Raw genomic sequence first — 19370 nt, 5'->3', positions numbered from 1 at the left:
ACGCCCCTGAGCTGCACCTCTGTCTGGTCCTTGTGGGTCCCCTTTGAGTCTTTGTTTTTCTGACTTCTTTCCAGCAATAAGAACAAAGCTCTAACTACAGCAGCACAGGGACAGTGACTCTGAGGTCCTTTTCTTTGTTAAACACTCATCTAATCACAACAGATCCAATCATGTTGTCTCCTCTTGGGACTCAAAACTAATTAATGAGAGTTAAGCTCATGGTTGTGTTTATGCATCCTTGAAAAACATGTAACATCCTCACCATCCACACTGACAGATCAGTGTCACAGTTTGTAAAAGTGGTGTGAACATGGCTGAAGAGGCATCTCTAAAATATTTGGGACTCAGTAACACTTTTAAACAGATGCTGAAGGCATTAAATAAAATAAAAAAATTCCAAAATAAAGCAGAAGTCAGGACACATGAAGTTTAAGTTTAACACAGGGTGGAGAACACGACGACAATGTGACTTTTTCAGTTTTGATAAATGATTTTAAGACGTCAACCATCTTCTGAAAGCCTGAGCTGTGACACTGAATTCTTAGTGCAGCAGGATGAACATCAGAGACATAAAGTCACAAACTAATGAAAGCAGGATGCAGAGGAGATGAGGAGATCGCTGCAACAGGAAACTGAATGGATCTGTAATCGGCACACCGATCATCCAGACTGACGCTGTGGATGAGAAGCTCCTGTTTTATTTCTTCCTGGAGACATTAAGGAGCTGACAGATGGGCGCTGATGGCTGCGTTTGTCTGTCACGTATAGAATGAGGATGTTTTTCTAATGTATGTAGACAGTAATGTACGTATATTGTCACTTTAAGGTAATTCATGTGGCAGTACGATAGCAATATACTGCAGAATAGTCAGCAATTCAACACTGTATATGATCACACAGATTACACTAAACATCAAAGTCAGCTTGGTATGTGTCAGCCATTCCCACCATATTTTCCTAATCTCTCATAAACTGACATCTTTATGACGGATAACAGTTACTTAAATTGATTTATTTCTATTCGAAATCAGTTCATCTTCTTCCAGTGGCTTGAAAGATGTGAAAAACTAAATACACTGAAAATATGAAACTATCTAAAGTTTGATATATTTCAAGGAGTTACCCTGAGTTATAAATGTTTGCAGTGGGTGCATCCACAGATGAGGTCAACTAAAACCAAAAACCAGCTCCGTTTTTTGTCCTAAAACACGAGTTGCTTCACTGGATTCACACTTGTCTTTATGCTGGGCCTTGGTGCAGCAAGAAGTGGCTCTTCACTTCCAGTCATTAAAAATATGAACAGAAGCTTCATCAAGTCACAAAATAAAAGACCCCGTGCAGACTAAACACGGCACTTTAGAAATGCTCTTGGTGTGATTTAAAGTCGTGTGAAGAAAAAAGTATCCCAGAGACATTGCATCCTGGGGTACCATCCTCTCTTTAATCTTTTGATTGGCTGACCCTTGCAGATTAAAGGCTTGGACATTTGGAGGGTGGGGTCTCTCTGCTCGGAGCCAAAGCTCTGCTCCTGAGATGACCATATTAGGTACTTCCCCTTTTTGTGACATCCAAGAGTCAATTAAATAAAATACCAGTCTGCAGCCCGAGTTTTTGACTCAAAGAGATCACTCTACATACACTGACCTCATTGGGCATATTTAATATGAACAGCCAACTTAGTTTTACAAGATGGTAGTGAGATCTACTAGGATATATGGCTTGGACAAAGACAGTTTTCAAGCTGGAGATGTTAAGATCTTCACTGGGATGATCAGGATGGACAAGATTAAAAATGAGTACATCAGAGGGACAGCTGAGGTTGAGCGGTTTCGAGAGAAAGTTGGAGAGGAGGGACAGCGGAAGTGTTGGACAATGGATGAGGAAAACCACAGAGAAGATTTATAAATGTAGTGAAGGAGGACATGTAGAGGGTGGTGAGGCAGAGGAGGATGCTAGGGATAGGATGAGACAGAGACAGATGAATTGGCTCTGGCAACCACTAAAGGCAGCAATCGAAAGACAAAGAAGAGACCAGCGCTGGAACATGAGATATATGACAGGAAATAACCAGAAGCAATAGGCCCCTTTAAAGACTTGATTCGACCTGATGAGTAAAGTTTTAAGGCAGAAACAGTTCCAATTTTATTTATATAAAACCAATTCACAACAACAGTTGCCTCAAGGTGCTTTATCCTCCTAGGACAGGGGTGGGCAATCTCAGTCCACGAGGGCCGGTGTCCCTGCAGGTTTTAGATGTGTCCTCGAACCAACACAGCTGATTTAAATGGCTAAATTAGCTCCTCAACATGTCCTGAAGTTCTCCAGAGGCCTGGTAACGAACTAATCATGTGATTCAGGTGTGTTGACCCAAGGTGAGATCTAAAGCCTGCAGGACACCGGCCCTCGTGGACTGAGATTGCCCACCCCTGTCCTAGGACCTGGCGTCCACATATGTGGACATCACATTTTGGGTTATTTAGACCAAAATATTCAATTTTGCTCCACAAGGGCCTGATATCCACTTATGAGGACATTATACTGCTACTGTTCTATCGAAATTTTAAATGAATATCCTCATATGTGGCTCTCATTTTTCTTAAAAACAAAAATTAGGTAAAAAAAAAAAAAAATCTGCTAATTCTTTGTTTTTACATTCATCGGGTCCCAATCAGCCCAAATATCAAAGAGAAATTAAAAATGCATGCTGTGGAAGAGTTCGGGTCTTAGGAGGTGTTAAGGTTCAAAAGTTGAGGAAGGGTACAAGAGGTGATCGAAGAATAACCACACTGGTCCGGCCGGGTGAAGTCAAACGAAGATTTTAATTCACACGTGGGAAGATCACTAGAAACAGCAATTGATCTTCGAATTACTAAAGCACAAACCATTATTTTATAACATCAGGGTTTGTTTACTGACGCCCCTTCATGCGTCACAGATACATTTTACACATACGTCAAATCAACACCACAATGACCTTTAACACAGAACATCTTATTCTATTTTCATGGCTGGCCCTTCCTGTCTACCTTTCAGTTCTTGTCTTGTTCCTCTTTCTTGCCGAGACACCAAGAAACGGTTCCTCTTTTACCGAGACACTTTCGCAGTTAGCACCAGACATGAGTAACCTCTCCTCTAAACAAATCTAACTAAAAGTGTGTGTGTTGACCTTACTCAGCCTCTATGTCACCTCTCGCACTTCTGACCTTTTACCAGACCAGAGGCTCACTGAGACTATGTGTATGTCTTCTACTAAATAAATGTTCTAATCAAAAACCTCTAATGAAACCTTAATATAAAATAACCTGATATAAGTGTTTTGTAAGCATGTATTGCAATCCTTCTATGTTCTAGTTTTCCCTCAGCATGGATCATCTGGACAGTCACACCAGTGAAGCTTAAGACCCTTAATGAACCAAACATCAACTCAAAATAAGCACAGATATGCAATGTGTATAAAATAGTTATAACTGCATCTGAAATACAAAGTTAATATGATAACCGTATGCATAAACATCTTAAGGCCATCCTAAAGCTATCTGTTACATTGCTAAAGCAATGATCATACTGCAGATTATATTATGCTGGTAAACTACTTTTTGTTCATCCCCACAGAGGTTAAGATAAGTTAACGGTTATTAGTCCTACATGTGCGAAATTTGTTACATTTACATCGTAAGCTAAGGATCCTAAAATTACACAAGAAAGAAAGTAGAGAAAACCCCAACAATCAGATGACCCCCCTTAATAATGATTAAATGCAGAGAGATGTATGAACACAAAGTGAGTGAAAATGAGTAAAATAATAATAATAATATTAAAAGTGGCTATTGATCCCAAGAGTTCAACGATGTGAATCTCATTCCAACTTTAAAAAGTAATTTTATGTGCTTTTCCTCACCAAAAATCATGTCTGTAATCCTCATTTTTTTCTCTTAGAATTATATTAAAACCTTTTATTACTAAGTTTGAAGCATTTTATAAAAAGTATTAAGTTGTGTTTTGCCTCAGACTGTTTTAAAAGCAACACACAAGCTTCTGATTAATGTTGATTGCAATACAAGTGGCCAGTTGATTCATCAGTGCAAAATGCAGATACAGGTATTCTGCCGATAAAGGGTCATAAACTGATTTAACTGCTGAAGCAGCCATCCACATTCCACAGAAAATGTCGGCGTTACTTAGCCTAGTATACATTTTTCACAGCCTTTTTTGCTGTTGCTATTTTGATAAATGTTGTGTTTTTCATGAATCTGATGGAGGCGGACAGACCATCATCATCACTGCAGAGCGAACGGACGCTCTCTGACAGCTCTTTAAAAACTTAGACAGATAGACAGAGAGAAGTAGCCTTATTGGCCTCATCCAAACGCCAGCACCCGCCCTCTGCTCTGCTCTGGATTTGCTGCCAAACTCTGAAAAGCTCGTCCCTTAAAACCAATAACCAGGAGGGTGTGAAATTATCTTGTCATCGCTCTCTTCTACCCCTCGTCTCGCATTTCTCCTCTTCTTCTCTGTCTCCACCCTATAAAGCTTATGTGCCAGCCAAACAATGCAATGCAATATAAGCAATGAAACAGCTGTAATCACTCAGTCACCCGTTCAGCGCGCTGCAGGCACTGTGGCGACCTGGCAGGCTTATCGATCTCTGGTGGCGGGAACGATTAAAGGCACCCCGGCAGTTAACAGATGGTGAGTGACGGCACTCATAAACCTCGCACTAAAAGACTAATGTCCTACAAGCAGCATCCGGCGTGCCAGCAATAAACAACCCTGCCGCAGACTGTCAGCGATACGAGCAGGGAGAGAGGGATGAAGGGAGGCGACGGGCCACCTGCTGTCCCACCAAACATGGTTTGACATGCGGGGGGTCCTCGGAGCTGAATATGGAGCGCTGATGGAGGTCGTGAGAGACAGTCTGCTCTCAGCTTTCAATTACAAAACCCAAATGGTGCCTGAATGGTTCAAATCTGAAGGAAAGAGGACAGAAAGAAACCCAGAGGAATACTTTGGAAGGAAGATACTTTACAAAAATACAGCAACAGATATAAGCTTGACAATGGCGTAGCTCCATGTATGCTAATGTTGGTCAAGCTGACCACCTCTTCAGTTTAGTTTGAAAAATCTCAACAATTAATATCTTGCATCTAACAACTTAGACTAGATTCACACTTAGGTGTCTTTAGTTAATTGTCATGACAACAGCAACTAATCATGGAAAGATAAGCTTCAGTTAGCAGTTAGCATGAGCCAAGCTGCCTCCATGTTACTGTCTTTGTTCATGTAAAACAGTCTGATTTCACAACACAGTGATAGCTTCTCCTAGATTTTAATGCCAAACTACATGAGCCAGAGTATGTAGAGTATGTAGTCTAGCAGAATATTTACATTCTGAGTAGGATTTGACAGACTGATGCCTGCAGTGGCTTTCAAAGAAAGTCTGTCTTCCATGCAAACTATAGGACACCATGACTATCTGCTAGCGACCAATGCAAGTGCAAGGAGGCGTTCAGTGTAGCAAACTTTACTTCTTTGCAACCGATATCACGCTATCGACTGCCAGCAACCTCTTGCAACCAATCACCAACCAGTCTTAGAATATACGTTTTCCCCTAGACTGGTGGTTTTCAGGGGGTCACTGAACATTGTCTAAGCCTAAATAAGTATATACAGTAAATGTGGCTTTAGCACTTAATTTCATGTTAGCTGCCAACTGGCTGGGGAACACACATTTTTCTCTCCTGATCAGTGATTGCCAGATGGTCACCACCTCATCATAAATGCCGAGACCAAATCTGAACTTGGGGGGAATGAAAAAAAATATTAATTCCAAGTGACACATCAAAAACTTCACATTTGTTTCAAAATGCCAGTTGTGCCTTTCTCACAAACATAGGGTTAGGGTCATGTACAGCCTTAGATAAAACGTTATTTATTATACTACTCATTCTAATATTAATCCAGAGAGCACTCCACTGTGATCACCACACTGATTCTACTGTAGAAATAAGGCTGCTCATCACTGCTTTGTTACCTACTGAAAATCAGGCTCTGGCTCCTGGGCTGGAGACTGCATACGCCACTCTGGGTTCTTCACAACTAGCTTTGTGTGCTTTGCAGCTGTCTCTGCAATTTAGCTTCTCGTTAGTGTCCTGTCATGCAATAAATAAATAAAAGTCCACATCTCTACTCCTAAGCTGTAAATCACTCTAAAATTTCCCACCTCACAGCACATGAACAAAAAGCCAGCTGACTGTAGCACGTTTGCAGCAAAAAAAGGCATTTATGTAAAGAGCATAAGCTCAATAACTGAGTTACTATGTTACATAAATATATATGGCCACGCAATGCATATAATATATAGAGTTTGAACCATTTTGGTGCATACATGTAAATTTCGTTATGGTGAACTTGTCGTACATTAGCTTGCTTGTTCTGATGCATTATAAACTTGTGGTTTCTGAGTTAGCTTAGCATTCAGATGTGAAATGGGTTTCAGCGGACGAGGATTGGAGTTTAAATTGTTCTCAGCACAGCTGATTTCAGTGGCTAGATTACCTCCTCAACTTGTCTTGATGCTCTCCAGAGGCCTGGTAATGAACTAATCATTTGATTCAGGTGTTTTGACCCAGGGTGAGATCTAAAACCTGCAGGGCACCGGCACTCGAGGCCTGGAGTTCCCCACCCCTGGTCTAGATGATGACAATGCTGCATCTCCAACTTTGAGATAAATAAAATAAAATATACCCGACTAGATAAAATAGATGCTAGTCGGGTATATTTTAGCATCTTTTCAGCCAGTGAGTCTTGTTTGAGAAACTTTCTCTCATGAGGTAGATGTAAACCAAAGCATACCTGCATGGTTACAGATAGCTTTTTGGATGTTAAGAAGTGAAATGGAAGTGAAACTTTCAGTGACCCCAGAGATTGCAACTTTTTAACTCAAAGTCATACTTGGTAATAAGTCTGGGCAGTTGTTTGGGGAGCCTCAGTATCAACTTCTGTGGTCAGAGCGACATAAAAACTGTGCGTGTCCTGTATGTATGAATAAACAAATCCATGAAAAACATTTAACAAATTGGAGGACTTTGCCCCAGGATAAGGTTTCAATTTTTTCCCCTTTGCAGATTTATGTCTACTTTCAGTTTATGAAACTTGCTCAGGAGAGTAATTCTCTCATTTTTCTGGAGCCCGTTCTCTTTGCTGTAACTTCCAGACACAACCTCAGAGATTTATCATGGCAGCATGATGTAACAGCCCGGCACAAGAGTTTACAGGGGTTTCTGAAATCAAATTTTCTGCTTCCCTTTTGTTAGGGCATACCCCATTTTTGTGCTCTCTTTGGCTGACAGACATGCTTGTTGTTGATAGGAGGAAAGCAGCATGAATGTGAGAGAAAATTAACTCCAGTCTGACAGATGGAAGCCAATTAGTTGCTCTGGCCACTCGTTAGGGCCGCCGGCTGAGCCCGCTGGGGCTGTGTGTGTGTGTGTTTGTGTACAGGGAGGGTGTGTAGCTGTGCACTTTGTTTGTGGTACAGTTTTTCTTTATTAATTTACTTTTGAGAGTTGTGCAAGTGCTGTGTGAGAGCTGTGTGTGGCTTATGGCTTTAGTTAGTGTTTGTAGACTTGCTTTAAGGCCAAAGTAAGAGTGAGTCTCTAGGAAAGTATGTCAGTGTAATGCCACGTAACGTGATGGATAGTGTACTGTCAGTAATACAGGTGTGTGTGTGTGTGTGTCAGCTGTGGGTTCAGGCAGTGTTTTATGTCTAACTCCATTACCGTCTTCCTCGCGTCAGGTGCTGAGACACCAGGCCTCAGTGTCTAACTTAATTTGACGGTTTGTTTTCCAGACGCCAGGATGAACGGTGAACTGAGAGCCGGTCGGACCACGACAGCCAAGAGAGGAAGCAGCGCCATTGACAGGTGCGTCTGCATATCTACCACTCCACCTGAGTTACAGATATTGCTTCTGTGGTTACATTTATAGAAACTTCAATTTAAAAATAATGAAAAAGATCATGACTTGCACCCTCACAACACTATGAAATAAGCTTAAAAATAATGAAAGTTTGACTAAAGAGTGTCCTAAAGAGGAATTCTATTCACTATCTTCAGCTGGAAATTGTTTTATGGTGGTTCTATGTTGACATTTAAACACATTTGGAGGGAAATCTTGGAGGAAACTTCCAGCATGAAGTTTAGGGATTGCTTGGAAATGGGCTTTGCAGTTGTCACTATGCATTCTTGATAATTTAGAGATCAGCCTTAGAGACATGATAAGATGAAGAGAAGCAGTAGCATCTCATAATCTCAGTGCAGGTGGAAGTGGTACATCATCAAGGTAGAGAAAAGGCGATTTTAGGAAGACGCTTTGATTGCTTTGGAGTAGAAAGTTTGCACGTTTGTACATTATCTTGCACCGGTTACTGAAAAGTGTGCATAATTTAATACATTTATTATTATAAATACCAATAAATCTTAAAGAACTCAAAAGAAGTAATGTGGAAATGTTAAAAAAAACAACTAAAGATAAAGAATATCCAAACAAACAAGCCAGCAGCCTTTCTTGATAGCTTGAGCTTGATAGTTGAGATGATTATTTATCAATCTTAAACATCATCTAGATGTCCTCCTTAGACTTTCCAGAAAACAAAGCTTGTGTTCAGAAGCTGTCTCATATTTTTCCATCGAGAAATTAGTATTAATGTCAAAAATACTGCTCCCTAACAGTAAGTTAACGACCAAATCTCCTTCTTTCTCATCCTTCTGAGTGAATTAAAGCATCATTAGCATCCATTACAGATTTATAATGATAACATCAGGTGGCAGAGTTGATGAGTGTGACAATAAAGACGTGAAGTTTGCCATGAAAGAAATCAGACAGTTTACATGCAGACACATGTAACTGACTTAAAAGTGTTTTATTGCTTCATTCACAGCTGTTTAGTAACCAAATGTGAATCAGACGCCACTGCATTAAAAACAACAACAAAAATATGTGCAGTTCTTGATTTTATCATCATCACTCTTTAGAAGCTGCTCTTCTTAGAATTTTTAATGAAATTTTGACGAGGAAAGATGAACATTTTTGATTTAACAGCATCATCCAAATCCTCACATTGATCATTGCTGAAAACTTTGGGTTCTCCTCTGTTATCTTGTCCTGTCGTGTGTCTCAAGGTTTTGTTTTGGGCATTTTTAAAGGTGTCACATATCTTACATATGACATGATATCCAGTTATACGTTTTATTTCTTCACAGAATGTTGCAAAAATAATTATCAGTTATCATTATCATTATAAGTTCTTGTTTGTGCTTTGTTGCCACTGTGATCAACAATCTTGGCCATCATTGGTTCAATCAAAAGTCAGAAATGTACTTATTACATTGGACCAGGCTCTTAGCTTTGATAACCATGTTAATAGTCTTTGTCATACTACTTTGTCCATGTTTTGTGCCTCAGTTGAATGGTGTCAATTCAATTCAATTTTATTTATATAGCGCCAAATCACAACAAAAGTCGCCTCAAGGTATAGATACAGAGAAAAACCCAACAATCATATGACCCCCTATGAGAAAGCACTTTGGCGACAGTGGGAAGGAAAAACTCCCTTTTAACAGGAAGAAACCTCCAGCAGAACCAGGCTCAGGGGGCCATCTGCTGCGACCGGTTGGGGTGATAGAAGGAAGACAGGATAAAGACATGCTGTGGAAGAGAGACAGAGGTTAATAACAGATATGATTCAATGCAGAGAGGTCTGTTAACACATAGTGAGTGAGAAAGGTGACTGGAAAGGAAACACTCAATGCATCATGGGAATCCCCGGCAGCCTACGTCTATTGCAGCATAACTAAGGGAGGATTCAGGGTCACCTGGTCCAGCCCTAACTATATGCTTTAGCAAAAAGGAAAGTTTTAAGCCTAATCTCGAAAGTAGAGATAGTGTCTGTCTCCTGAACCCAAACTGGAAGCTGGTTCCACAGAAGAGGGGCCTGAAAACTGAAGGCTCTCCCCCGTGTCCAATTGTAATTCACTGTAAACTAGTCTCAGTAAGTCACTTATAAATTGTCCAAAGTGGTGATTACTTTGAGAGCTCTGCATAGTCACGTCTGCTGACATTAGTGAACTCCTGCATTAATAAATATCATGCAGGTCATTGAGGTCATCCGACTAAAACCTTTCAATGGTTCTTTGTTCCAGAATGAAAACTAACAGAGACGTATATGTAGATACATTTTGCTTACTTGCTTAATTTCCTTCACTGCAGTAATCTGATGGATACTGAACCTTTATTACAAATAGAAACATTAATATCTAACAGACACGTTTGCTGAGTAGACAGCATAACAAATCAAGGTGATGCTTATACACACAACCTATTTAAATATGACACCTGAAAAGTCTATTTGGATGAAAATCTGTATCTAAGAAAATGTGCTGTTCCCAGTGTCTCCATACAAGTGCAAACTTATGTTTTGTAATTCTGGAAATTCAGACCAAACTTCCCTCCCTGTTTTTAGAAGTGTAATCCAGGAAAGGAAGAAGGCCAGTAATAGTGTTTTGTGTTGTGTTGATGAGCCTTTGCTGAGGCCCCGTTTTTCAGCCTTGTATCATTCTATTAAAATAGCTTTGACACATAATCTGTTAAAACTTTACAATACGACTCCCCTGCATTTCATTTTATAATTATAAAGTTATTTTATTTTGAATTACAATGTAATTACATTTACCTACAAATACTTAAAGGTAGGTACACTAGAATAAGGGGCTAACAAGTCTGATTTTTACAGGAATCAAAGAAAGAATTATTATCAGATTAAATGTATTTAATGCTTAATGTTATTTAAGGCTATTACTTCATAGTATGGATATAGATAAACACTACACTAAGTAAAGCAATGCGTACCTTTAGGTAGAGCACAATTTAATAGGAATTTTGTGGAAAAACAAACAATAGGAGGAGCGAGGCCCGTATTACTGAGTGTTCAATCTTGCACTTTTACATCTCTATCATCATTATGTTTATGTACATGATGTTCTATTATTCAATTTCCCTCACTTTTTAGTAATTATTTAGCAGAGATTTGAAACAGTTTATTGATAATTTAGTTAATGACATTTGTTTAAAGTTAAAATAAATAAACAAACATTAGTCTTGTGCATGATATGGCCCCTGACCAAAAGCTACAGCAGACCTATGAGGTGAGATGGAGAAACATTGTTTTTCTGCAAAATTACCATGAAATTACAGACTTTAATTTATTTACACTGCAGTTAAAATTATGTACAGAATAATTTCTGTCTGCTTTCCTGTAAAATATCTGAAGTTACACACTACATAAATGTATTTAGAGTATAAATATTTCTTTGTTTCCTGTAAAAACTTGACTCCCTACCCCCTTATTCTAGTGAACCAACCTTTATGTATTTGTAGGTAAATATAATTGTAATTTAAACGTAATTCAATTATAATTCCATTTAATTACAGGGAATTATACCATAATCCAAATTATCCAAAAAACAAGTACAACTAGTGTTGCTTCAGTAAATCCATTTACATTAGAGGACATCCATGAGCGGTTCACAGAGACAGCATTCCTCCGCAATACAGGGACGTGCATTTGAATCTTTGAGTGTTCGAGATCCTTTATGTCGTTTAAATTCTTTGGAGTAATTTTGCTAACATTACATGTTAAACTTGTGTTTTTATGGCAGTACCACCAGAACAGCAGCTCTATCAATGCTGGTTTTCTGTGGTTGTTAGTGCTGCAGTTGGCATTTTGTTTGAGGCTGAAAGTGAATGACGGTCCAGCTGTCCCCAGCTTTAACCTCATTCTCTGTTTACATGGAAGCTAAAGCCAAACTGTCCTCCAAATCCCACCGCCGCACGCCGCTGGACGGATTAAAGCCGGGACGAACACGACTCAGCGACGGCCAGAGTTGGGATTTACAGCCAGGCAGCCGCACAGCCAACCCCCAGAGAGGCTGTGAGGATCTGTGGAGGGAGCCAGTGGGAACAGTTCACTGTGCGTGAACCCTCGTTCCTCAGGATTTCACATAATTCACTTACCACAGCCTGCAAAAGACGGCAGGCTTAAACAAGCTTTACTTCTTAAACCTCTACCATCATGAGAAACTAAGGTGGAGAGTCAGAGCTCAGCCCAAACATCCAGAGAATGTTTGTGGATGCTAGAATTAACAATACGTCCACAAACACAGAAAAATGGACAGAGCTTGTTCCCGCTTTGTCTTTTTTTATATAATTTGACCTCGAGAAATCTCCCGCCAAATTACATTTGATTTTTCTTTCAAATGTGCTAATTTTTTTTAAAAAAAGTTTCAGCCATTTGGCCACATGGAGAGCAGGTACACAGACTTTTATTCATCAGTGTGTGTTTTCTGCGGGATTTTTCCGTCTGAACACCCCAGCTTGTCTTCCAGATGGGTTCGGCCTCCTTCTCCGTGTCCTAATCAAAACTAACGACACCAAACCTGCTTTGAGCAGCAGAGCTCTCGCCTGAGGTACAAACACACAGCAGCTCATTGTAGCTACAACATTTATCACTGACAGAAGTATTCACAGGTAGCAAGCCAAGAAAGTTCACGTGATGATGCAAAAACCGGCAGCGTGTCGACCCAAGTTCAGTAATGTTTACTCATCAGAGGAAAATAGTAGTTTGGCGAGTCTGTCACAGCTGCTGCGGAAGCCCCAAACTTCCTGACAATTCTTCTGTAATCAAAAACGGGGTGTAATTTCAGGGGGTCTTGGAGGGGTTTTACAAGGAGTCTTAATGGGAACCATGTGCACAACTGTCTCATTAGCTTGCAGTGCCTAAAAACAGTATTCCCATTTGCATAGGTATATAGATATACACATATAGGTATACACAGCCAGCAGCACCTGGACCACTGATACAAAGCAGGACAGATCCATGGTGTCGTGTTGTTTACATAAAAAGTCTGAACCTACCATCTCAGTGTTGGATAAGTAACTGAGACTAATCAGACCAGGCAATATTTTTTTCCAAACCTCTATTGTAATCACACTGTTAGCACAGATAGGAGAGTTCAGAGTCAAGAAAAACCCGCAAAGTGGACTTCAAATTCTTTACACTCAAGTTTTGCAAGACAAAAGTACTGCAGGTACTGCGGGTTTCAAAGTACAAAGTTGAGTCAAATGAAATAAAAATGCAGCATTCAAGCTGAAAGTAAAAATCCAAGCAAAGTGCAAAACACAAATGTCTCAATGGAAGGCAAACAATGTTTTCCAGGCTGTTAACCCTCCAAATTACACTGTCGCTTTGCACATCTCTGAAATGGGAGCGTCATCTCGCAGCAGCCAATTTTGGAGTGCATCAGAGCACCGACCCCAGTGCAGGAAGCATCCCGAGAAAAGAAATTTCATTACAATATGATGACAGGGTGACTAAGAATATTTGAGTTTTCTCTAAAGCTGCTTTGATTTAACAGTAATCGAAAGGTACACGTAGCTTAATCATCATACTTAAACTGTTTTAAATGTTGCCCATAGTGAAAGTATTTTCAGGTTAATTAAAAACACGCCGTGCTTTAGCATGTTTGTTCTTGTTTTAGCTTCCAGCTCTGTTGCCCTGGATACGAGGTAAACTTGTGTCTGAGGTTTTTGGCAAACTGAATGATGCCACACGTTGCTTTCTCTGTAGCTCAATCTATCATTATCCTAGTTTCAAAATTTATAATTTTGTTACTTTTGGGTTTTCTTTTTGAAAAATTCAACTATTATGACAGTTTTCTTGCAAGATAACATAAAGACCATTAGAAAAATAAACTTCCTAACTGCGATGCTTAGGTGTATAATCACTGATAAATGTGTGATCGTCTGAATAATTATTTACGCTCTGATTCTCAGCTCTGTCCCTCATCCTCTAAAGGTCTGTCTCACAGTTTGAAGCCCTCTGAGAGGTTCTGGTTGCTCCATCCTGCATTTTAAATCTCTTTCCTCGCTGCAGACGTCCTTTCATGTTAGCAAGAAAGACTTTTTAAAAGCAGCGTATGCATCTCTAAGCTTCAGAGACCGAGACTCTGGGGGAAGGCTCTGAGCTCCAGTCTGAGGTGAAGGAAGCGGGGCTGTGTGGCGTGACTTATACATTATCAATACTTCACTGCACCGGTGATGTTAAACAGTGCAGAGGAAAAAACATGGCTCTCTCTGGGATGCTGACAGCTGAGCACGACCGCAGGTGGCATTGTGTTTTTTAATTGTTTGATGATCGTTAATCAAAGGGCACGATTAACTGCTCAGATGCCTCCACACAGTGTAGTGCACAGTTTACTCTTATATCAGTAATACAGGATTGATTCAAATCCAGTTACTGTTTGATCTGCATCAGAAAGCTCACTGTAACCTATAGGACATCCTGATTTTGCCAAGTGGTTGTTGTTAACATTGTTATGATAGCCTAACACGCTGTTTGTGTTGTCATAAGGGAGATGCTGGCAAAAATAATACCAAAAATACCACGTGTCACCTGTTATTACTGCAAAGAAGTGGAAGAAGCATCGCACAGCACGGTTTATGGTGCTTCTGTAGGGATCAAGGCTTGTGGACAGTGCAAGTTGGCCGATGTGGGTAAATGACTGGAAAGTATTGAGAGGACTGGCTGGTGATAGGGGTGGAAAGCATGGCTGATTGTTGGGAGCTGAGAGGATGACAGGGTGAGGAATGATGTGGGATTGGTGGGCTTAAGGTAAGCTCAGCTAGAGAGTCATCAGCTAATTCTAGCACCGGAGCTGATTAGCTGGGTTAGGAAAGTGAGTCCCTAATTCAGTGTGATCGTAAGTGAGCCCACCTACTGCAACTTTTATTTACCTCACGCAGTTTAAATGCAAGAGATAAATGTGTAAAACTGCAACATTATCTATAAAAATCAATTTTGTTTTTTGTAGAAGGCTGTGAACATGGTTGTTTGTGCTGTAACATTGAAGTCTGACTTACTGCTGGAGCCTCTAGTGGACATTAGAGGAACTGCATTGACATCATTGTTCCCATAAGGAGGTTTCTGCTTGAATGTAACTCAAATAAAAGCTGATATGATTAGAAAACAGGTGGAGAAGTGATGCCATTTGGGTTTTTCATTCACCTTCTTCTTGCTGCTTTGTACTAAGTCCGTTTCTATTGGACTGCCACATTTTTTGATGTGTTAATTCTGTGTTAATAGTTCTAAAAGTAGCTGTGGAAACTTCCACAGCTGTGGAAAACCCAAATGAACTGTAATTGCTCTAGTTTTTTAGTCTCGCTCCAAATCTTTGTTTATTTTGAGTGCATGTCAGTGTGAGGCGAGGGTGTTTGTCATCATGGTGGATGAGCCGTGTGACAATGTCCAGCAGCTGCTGGCTTACATGACATGACAGTCACACACACACACACACACACACACAGAGGGACTGTTGTGCGATTACGCCGCCTCTCACGGAAGCTTTACTGAATCTCTCAGATATGATCGATGGCTGCATCCTCTGTGTTTGGGACTCATGCAGACACACAAATACTTTTGTAGTTCTGAGGACCCTGAATTTTTTTGGTCACTTCTAACTATTGTGACTTTTTTCCAGTAAGCACAAAACTACTAAGTGGAATATCAGAAACCTGATGTCTTCTGGAGAACAGAATCATTTTTCCAAACATCCTAGTTTTATTTTGAAAGCTTGCATTATTTTACTTTTCACAAAAAACAAGAACCACCAGGGTAAAACTGTTATATCCTCTGATGTCAGTACTTAACCTTTTTGTATCCTTTTTGTGGGATAAAAAAAAAGCTACCAGTCACGGAAGTTGGCCACTCCTCCCTGAGCTCGGTTCTTCCTGTTAAATTGGAGTTTTTCCATCCTATTGTCGCCAGGTGTTTCCTCATGCGGGACTCTTATGGTGTTTTCTGTCTATTATTTTAGGGCCTTTACCTTAAAATATAAAGCACCTGGAGGCAACTGTTGTTGTAATTTTGGCACTATATTAATAAAGCTGAATCGAATGGATAACAGCCTGCAGTCATTTGTTGTTTTCAGCGAGTCTATCATGCGTCTCCTGAGCAATCCCAGCGGATTCTTCTTTGGAAAATTTCTTGAGCTTCTCCAGATTTGATGGTCGTCTGGCTTCAGTTCACCCCTCACATTTTCAATGGGATTCAAGTCAGGCTTTGTGCAGGCCAGTCAATAACATTCACTTTGGTGTTGGAAGAGAAAAAAAACAATTCAGACTGAATTTGTTGCTGACTGCTTGAGGGTTTTACGGTTTTTAAGATTGGATAAGTGGAAGAGAATGGATGGATCATGGTTGGTAGCTTTTTCGTGCGACTGTTGTGTCAAACGATATGTGTTAATTATCCTTAATGCTGAGTGTGTTCTCAGTGCTGTTCTTCATAACTCCACCTCTTAAAAAGTGGGGACAGGGTGTAAGATGTAAATAAAAATAGAACACAATGATTTGCAACTCTCACAAACCCATTTATTTATTTTATTTAGTCAAAATGAGCTGGTAATATTCTTCCTAAAATGGTAACTTTTCTCAATTTAAGCATTTATGTGTTCTCTTTGTGTTCTGTCGATGTCCTGCACTTCGGCCTGTTTAGCACTTTTGCTAAATCCTAATGGCTAATCAACAGCCTAAAACTAATTGTGCTCTTCTTCTAAAATCAAGTCTCCTGAAAAGTTTTAGGTCTCCAAAAAAAGGCGTCACTTTCCAAAAGCATCATCAATGTTGTGGTTGTGCTTTCTAATGCTGGAGGAATGTGATTACTGATGTACAGACAGATGGTGTTTCCAAACTGATCCGGGCTCATCGCTTTAGTCTCTGGGGCTGCCGTCCAGTCCTCTGCTCAGGATCCAAGCACACAATGAGAGACCCACACTCGTGTGATGTGCCAGTTTGGCACAGCGCTGTTTCCATGATTTTCTTTTTAACCTGTCTGCTGACGGGAGGAGGGTCACAGGAAATCAAGAATATTTGTAATTTGTATTTTGTAATATAATGTCGCAAATTGGGGTGAAAAATATTAGGCAAACATTTTAGGCTCATGTTCAGCTCCTTGCCCTGACACAGATATATAGTCGTGTGAAAAATTAAGTACACCCTCATTGCTTACATAAGAATTAAGATGTTAAGTAGTAGTCAGGTGCTGCTACTCAAATGCACTTGATTAACTGATGACCAGTAAGAGGGAGCACCTTTAGAAAAACAGAGGTTCTGGCAGTTTGGTGGTCTGGAGCATTCAGGTGTGCCACAATCTTCATCCAAGCAGAAAAACTGCAAAAAACCCAAGAGCTCCATGTCAGCCTCTACAGGCCTCGGACGGCAGTTTAAATGTTCTTGACAGTGAAATTTGTAAAAGACTGAACGAGTGTTGCTTGTTTCTCTCCAGAAAGGCTGCATGACTTAGGTTTGCAAGCTGTATCTGAAAAACCCACCACAACAATGTCCTTTGTACAGATGAGACCAGAAGTGGAGATATTTGTCCAGAATAAACAGCAGGACATTAGAGAGAAAAATACAACAACAACAACAACAAAAAATAGCATATCAGCACAAACACCTCAAACCAACTGTCAGCACAGTGATGGAGGGCTGATGATTTGGGCACCTGGGGGTCACTGAGTTGACCATTAACTCCTCTGTATATCAGAGTCAGATCTGAGGACACATGTCTGACAGCTAAAGCTCAGATCAAACCAACTGGACAATAATGCAAAGCCAACGAATCCATACCTCAAACTGACCGAAATGTTGTGGTGGGACCTTCAGAGAGCTGTTAATGAATCCTGCAAACCTCAGTGCAGCTCTGTAAAGAGTGAGCCAAAATGTGATGTGATGTGAGAGGGCGATAAAGTCATGTAGAAAATCATTACTTCAAGTTATTGCTGCTAAAGGAGGTTCTACAAGCGACTGAATCTCAGGGCGTACTTCGTCTTTCACAGGACTGTATCTCTGTAGTTAAATAAAGTGTCACTTTAATTCTCTAGTTTTTCCTTAGAGAGAAAGAAATTTTAGATTAGATTAGATTCAATTTATTGTTATTGAAATGTATATGACTCAAACAATGACCAAAGTGCAATCAATATGGATACATACACAGATATATACTATACACACACATGTATAAATACAACCCAATTACAATATGCACAATATTTAAATGAATGCACAGTTTTATTGTATGAAATGAGTGGATGTAATGTACATGTAAATGAGTGGTGTGTGTGAGTCCACAAGGTAGACTTGAGCATGTGCATTGCTACCATGTCCATTAAATTACACATAAAACATCGAATTCCAGCGTTCTTCTTCTGCAGGCAGGCGGTTGGTCGATTTAGGATTGATGACAGGACAAATTCCCTCGATGTTTTCGTGCCATACCTGGGAGTTAAATAAAGTTAAATAAAAACACTTTCACAAGAAGCTACAGATTTTCTGCTGCTCCTCACATTAAAATGGTTCATGGCATAACGTGGATGAGACATACGAATGTGTAGAACTGTGAATGATGCAAAGCTGCTCTACTGCAGTCCAAGAATAAAGACACGGAGCTGGTAATGATCTACTTAGTAGGTCCACTTTAAAATGTGTTTAACTATCAAGTGAAATTACGGCATTAAAAGCAATATTTTGTATTTTTGATGATATTGTAAACGTCCAATAAGGGAAACATTTAACAACTGTGTCCCTGACGGGAAACGCTCAGTGGGTTCCAGCCACCGTTTCACTTGCAGCTCCATAGCTGTCTGTCTCATTTTCTAATTGAGACGTTATTTTGTTTCCTTTTTTTCTATCAGCTGCAAAAATCTTAGAACTTTTGACTTCAGTGAAGCCTCCTCCTTCCACGTGCAGGGCTGCCTGCAGGTCGGTGCCTCCTGAATCCATGTGAATCAGCATTTAATTAACCGATGGGGAGGCCTCTCAGGTTCCCGGCAGCTCTGGGGTTGTACAGTCCTCACATTGATCTGCGCTTTTGTTGGAGGCAGACCTTCAGACTGCAAAGTGTGTTTTCCTACCTCCTGATTAACTTCACATCAACTAAGCGGGGGCAAAAAAAAAGAAATCAAAGGAGAGACAGAGGACGAGGGTGAGATGGAGAGAGAGATAGCGATGATGGGAGAGACACAGAGCGAGGGCACCGAGCAGAACTCTGTAATTATGTCTTCTTGTCCCTCGATCGCCCTGCTGAGATGAGCGTTTAGCGTAAAGAGATGAATCAGCGTTTCTTTTGAGGAGAAAAATAACAGCTCGATAAAGAGGCGGCACAAAAAACTCCCAAGAAAACAAAAACCATTTAACACACACACACACACACACACACACACACACACACACACACACACACACACACACACACACACACACAC

The 19370-nt window shown here is 40.2% G+C and overlaps 1 protein-coding gene across 2 annotated transcripts in view; it reads left to right on the top strand.

Annotated features, from left to right (window-relative positions):
* LOC102199896 (RNA-binding Raly-like protein) overlaps positions 1-19370 on the top strand; it is an 81567-nt gene that overhangs the window by 1874 nt on the left and 60323 nt on the right. For both annotated transcript variants that reach the window (XM_005748769.1, XM_005748768.1), the window contains exon 2: positions 7850-7922. In XM_005748769.1, the coding sequence (XP_005748826.1) occupies positions 7850-7922 (73 nt within the window). The remainder of the gene's footprint in view (positions 1-7849; positions 7923-19370) is intronic.

This window comes from Pundamilia nyererei, unplaced genomic scaffold (assembly GCF_000239375.1).
Source record: "Pundamilia nyererei isolate P.nyererei 1_Seehausen unplaced genomic scaffold, PunNye1.0 scaffold00229, whole genome shotgun sequence".
NCBI lineage: Eukaryota > Metazoa > Chordata > Actinopteri > Cichliformes > Cichlidae > Pundamilia > Pundamilia nyererei.
This window is presented reverse-complemented; position numbering and strand designations above follow the sequence as displayed.